Raw genomic sequence first — 4,932 nt, 5'->3', positions numbered from 1 at the left:
ATTATCGGACATGCTCTATGCAAGCCATTCTAAAGAAGCCAGGGGGTGATTCTGCATGAGCCAAATAGCAGAGACAGGACCAATTGTCAAAATGTTGGTGTCGATCATTCGATTTCATCCTGGACACTACAGAAAATGGGCTAAAAGTGTTAAAAACCGGAATTTTCCTTTAAGCAATTAAAAAGTAAAATAACAAAACACAGTCATGACATTCAATTGAAATCTTGCAACATTTCCACTCAAATTTAATCTAAACTTTGCAGAATGTCTTAAAAATCTGCATGAGGATCTTACGTCCTCTGCCTTGATGCGTTCGCTGTCACTCATCCTCTCACCCTGCAGTCCTGCAATCTTTTGATACGCTTTTCTTTTGCTGATCTTATTTTTCCCAGTCTTATTCGCTTATTATTTTAAAGTTGGCATCATAACACCGCCTCTAATATCTGCAAACTTGTCTGACTTTTGATCCACTCCGTTTTGGGCAGTGACTCTCCATTTGTCTCCTCCTTCTCACTTCTTCTCTATTGTGATAGAAAGATGACCCCAACCACACTGAGGTCACTGGGTGTACAAAAAAAACAGCACCCTCTGCTGTCGCGTTCGTCTAACGACTCCAGACAACTGTCAGCCTGTGTAACTGGTTAGACCCCCATTATAAGACAACCTCGCATTTTATCATTGTTTTTAACGGAAAAAATACTCATCTTATATTTGGCCCAATACGCTATTTACAACCTTTGTTAAATACTTACCTGGTGGTTAGGGCATTGCGTTTGGAATCCACAGGTTGTGGGTTCAAGCCCCACTACAATAGTCTTCCACTCTGGCTCCCTAAAAAAAAAACTCTTAACCCCACACTGCTCCCCGGGCGCCGCACAATAACAGCCCACTTCTCCCCACAGGGGATGGGTCTGCAGCAGTTGAACCCAGAACCTCTGGCACCCAAGCACATTGCTTTAACCACTAGGCCACCCCTTCCCCTATTTACACCCCATTTCATTGTTTTAAATAAAAAAAAGTTGGTTCTATTGGTCTGAGAGTCCTTCAGTTGCCTTTTGACAAACTCCAGATAGGCTGCCATGTTCCTCTTTTTTAAAGTCTGGCTTTAATTTGGCCACTCTACCATGCTTGTGACAGAGAAGGTCATCTTTCTGGAAGGTCCCTCTCTATAGAGTGCTGCTCTGCTGTAGTGACCATGGGGTTCTTAGTCACTTCCCTCGCAACAACTTTAAGTACGAATTACTTAGCTCAGCTAGCCGTGTCATGATCTGGCCTGTTTGCTCTTCGTTAATTAGTAATTCCTTTCACCTGTCGTTTTCCCTCCCTGCCTCAATTATCATTTATTCCTCTCACCTGTTTCCTCTGGTTTTTATTCAGTTCAGCCTTAGCATTCAGGGCCAGATCATTACTTGTCTTTCTGTTAGTCTGTCCGTTCAGTTTTTGCCTTGGTGCATGTCCTGGATCCTGGCGACCAGTGGAAAGAGGGTTTTGTGTTTGTCACGTCTGCTGATCGTCCACTGTTTCTCCCCTGCTGAGTCCTCTGGGTTTTTGGCTCTGTTTTTTTTGGGAGGTTCAGTTTTTATCCAGTAAGCCTGGCTCCAAGGTGGAGACCAGTTTAAAGATCCTGCATCAAGTTCTGGTTCCACGTCCTGTCTCGGCTACCCTCTTCCACTGAGCCTGCCTGTCTGCACCTGGTCCTGTCTGCTCCTGTGCGTGACCACCTGGTCATGGTTCTGGTCCCAGTCAGACTCTGAACCCTCCTGGGAGCCTGTGGATGCCTGGAAGTCTGGATCCTGCCACCTGTTTATGTTCCTGCCTGATCTGGATCCTGTTCCTGTTCCTGTCTGTTCTGGATCCCTCACTAGGATCGGCTTCCAGCATGACCTATGGGACTGCAGCACTTGGGGACATTCATGGGCTGGACTGTTAAACCAGAATGTCTGAGATTGGGCGGTGCCCCGCCCCCCTCCTGCAGCGTCCGCGAGCCACAGCTCCGCTTTAGTTTTTGTTTTGTCAATAAACATTTTGAACTTTCCTACTGACTGTGTCTCCTTGAATACTGGGTCCATCTGTCCTCGTTTCATGACAAGCCGGACTGCTCTATAGATTCCAAAGATGTTCCATTTACCCATAATGGAAGCCACCGTGCTCACTGGGACATTTAATAGAGCAGAAGTGTTTTTGTGTCCTCCCCCATGTTTGCCTCAAGACAGTCCTGTATTTAATACCATGTGGAATGTGGAAAAGGCTCGGTGCTGTCAATACTTTCTAGTTGGGCTGTATTTTTCCCTCTGTTTCCTAATTGTAGACAATTGTTTTCCAGGTTCTGGGTTGCACTGGTTCCCAGTTTGTTGGACTGAGTGGGTCGTTTGTAGCTTCATTTTGCAGAGGCCTCCGGCTGCTTTCTTTACACACTTGCTAAATATCCTGCATGGCTGTAAGACATTATCAGCCTGGAAAATGGGCTCAGAGAGCTGCAGACAGCTTCCAGACAGAGCTGTGTAGATCTCCTCCAGGGTCTGCATTCACACCTTATGTTTACACTGAATTAAATGGACCCGTCTCCTTATTTATCTCTTTGTGGTTCTGTTTTACCAATTAATTTGAATTACTTTTTAGTTTCTATCCTGACAGTTAATTTAACCACTGTCTGGTACACAGTAGTAGGATGGGTGGAGATTCGTCTGGAGAAATCTCTATTTCAAAAAACTCACCAAAGCCACAGAAGAGTTATTTTCCTGAATAGAAATTAAACTGGGTCTTAATGGCTTTGAAAGTGTTCTTAGCTGCCATAATTGATATTGGGCCAGTCCTTAGCTCGCCCAATATCAATTAATCCTTTGCTTGGATCTAGTCTGTATCAAACCTGGACTCCTTTTCCTCTGAACCACTGAGACGGCAGCTTGGTGAACAGAATGATTAACTTTCCTAGTTTTACTCAGAGCTTCATTAGCGTTCAGACTGTTTATATTGAGCTAAAGGAGGAACCAGGAGGAGGTTTTGGGTTTAAACCTTCAGAACCTGTCTGCTCCCTTTCAACAGGACGTCACCAACACTCCACTCAGATTCTTTATTGTGGTGATGCCAACCTTGAAGATATCAGTTCCAGTTTGATGTCTTTTTACAGGAGAAATGCAGATGAACGGTGGATGTTTTCCACTGTGAGGCTAATAATCCCAGATGATGATGAGGAGGAGGGAGTTCTGGTCTGAATGAGGAGATTAACCACAGGAGAGACGGCAAAGACCATGAAAGCCTCAGCTTGGCCAGAGTGGAACAAAGTCTGCCTCAGTACAGCGTAACACTATATTCAGCTCTGGGCCACGTGCCTTCACTCCTGCTTATAAACACACATGCTTCTCCAAAGGCAGTGTTACTGAGCTGCTATGACTTACAGCGTGTTTCATCTGGAACTCAGCGTTGGTCTGCAGCTCCGTCCCTTATTAAGGGACTGTTTGGAAAAGAACAAGCAGAGAAAAATGGGACTCTGAGCTGTTTGTCTGCAGAGCAACACAGCTGGTTGAGGATGCTGTGGAAAGTATTAGGCAGGCTGTTATTTAGAGTCTCTCACTCCATCATTTTACTCTGCTTCATTCGTTCTGCATCAAATCTTTGGCTTTATTACTGATTAGAAGGTAATGAAGTCAGAAGAGTTCAACCAGATTTCATCTAATATTAGCTTATGTCTTGGAGTCAGTTTTAATGCTTTTTATATTGTTATTAAAAGTGCTATATTAGCTATCTCTCTGACAGAAGTGCTGCATTATCGCAAAGTCATCTTACAAATAAGTTTCAAACACTAATCCGGGAAATAATGTTGGGTTGAGTTTTGTTTTACTCCTATGCCTTGCAGAATCTTAAAAAAAACAAAAAACATTTCTTTTAGTTAGACAGAGACCAGGAATAAAAGGACTTAATTTAGTGACAGATTTTATGTTTTGTTTTCAGATTTCAGAAATATTCACACGTAAAACCCTTAAAAAAGGGATGAATAATTGTGATTCTCCCTGAGTCAAAGCTTTGTAGGAGGACCTCTCACTGCGGCTCAAAGTGTAAGGGTTTTGGTTTGACCCTCCACCATTTTTTTTCAACTTCAATTTCTACTTTGAGTTGTTCTACCACTAAATCTTAACCAAATAAATATAAGTTTGAGTTGAAACCTGAACAAATTATTTAAAAAGTTTCCCCACTTCAAAGGGATAGACATCCACAAATCATTATTTCAGGTAGATTTCAATCGATGGCCAAACATCTTTAATTTTTTTCTTTCATCGATTATCTGCGACCACAAACAAAGAGTCATTTTCTGGTTGTGACAACTTTTACAAGTAAAATTCTTAGTGCTATTAGCAGCGTTTTAAACAGCGACTCTGGAAATGATGGTTTTCCCTTCTGTCTGTGCTTTAATCCTGTCCTCCAGCTGGCTTCAGGAGAAGCTTCCGGCTAAGCAGGAGAGACAGGAAGACCAACAAGTCCATGTATGAGTCCAAGAAGAGCCAAATATACGACATGGCTGACGTCCCCACGTACGAGGAGGTGGCCCCCTACTGCAGGCAGAGAGGAGCTAAACACAGGCTGGTGGTCCTAGTGGGTGAGTAAAGAGCCTGATCTTGACCTGTGATGTCACTGCTCGCCTCACATTCGGCTGCTGGTAGATTTGGTTGTGTAGATGGATTTGTTGTGCACTTGTATGCAGAGGGAAATTACTTTTGTTTTCCTGTGAACATGCCCAGATGGTGTGCTGGGCCAACAGATGAAACTGTGATGAAATTATGGTCAATTTTGGTCAAACAGTAAACTCTACACACATATGAAATTAATTCACAACTGACGCACTGGTCCCTGATAGGGGTGTAAATAATAATCGTTTTGTATCTATGCATCGATCCAACAGCAGACGATCCGATGCGTCGATACGTCTGCAAGAGAATC

At 43.4% G+C, this 4,932-nt stretch overlaps 1 protein-coding gene across 2 annotated transcripts in view; it reads left to right on the top strand.

Annotated features, from left to right (window-relative positions):
* The window catches only part of mpp7 (membrane protein, palmitoylated 7), a 150,729-nt gene that overhangs the window by 123,071 nt on the left and 22,726 nt on the right, over positions 1–4,932 (top strand). For both annotated transcript variants that reach the window (XM_015375518.1, XM_015375519.1), the window contains exon 12: positions 4,421–4,591. In XM_015375518.1, coding sequence (XP_015231004.1) covers positions 4,421–4,591 — 171 coding nt within the window. The remainder of the gene's footprint in view (positions 1–4,420; positions 4,592–4,932) is intronic.

This window comes from Cyprinodon variegatus, unplaced genomic scaffold (assembly GCF_000732505.1).
Source record: "Cyprinodon variegatus isolate N-32 unplaced genomic scaffold, C_variegatus-1.0 Scaffold120, whole genome shotgun sequence".
Taxonomy (NCBI): Eukaryota; Metazoa; Chordata; class Actinopteri; order Cyprinodontiformes; family Cyprinodontidae; genus Cyprinodon; species Cyprinodon variegatus.
Note: the sequence above shows the minus strand (reverse complement) of the source record. Positions and strands in the feature narration are given on the sequence as shown.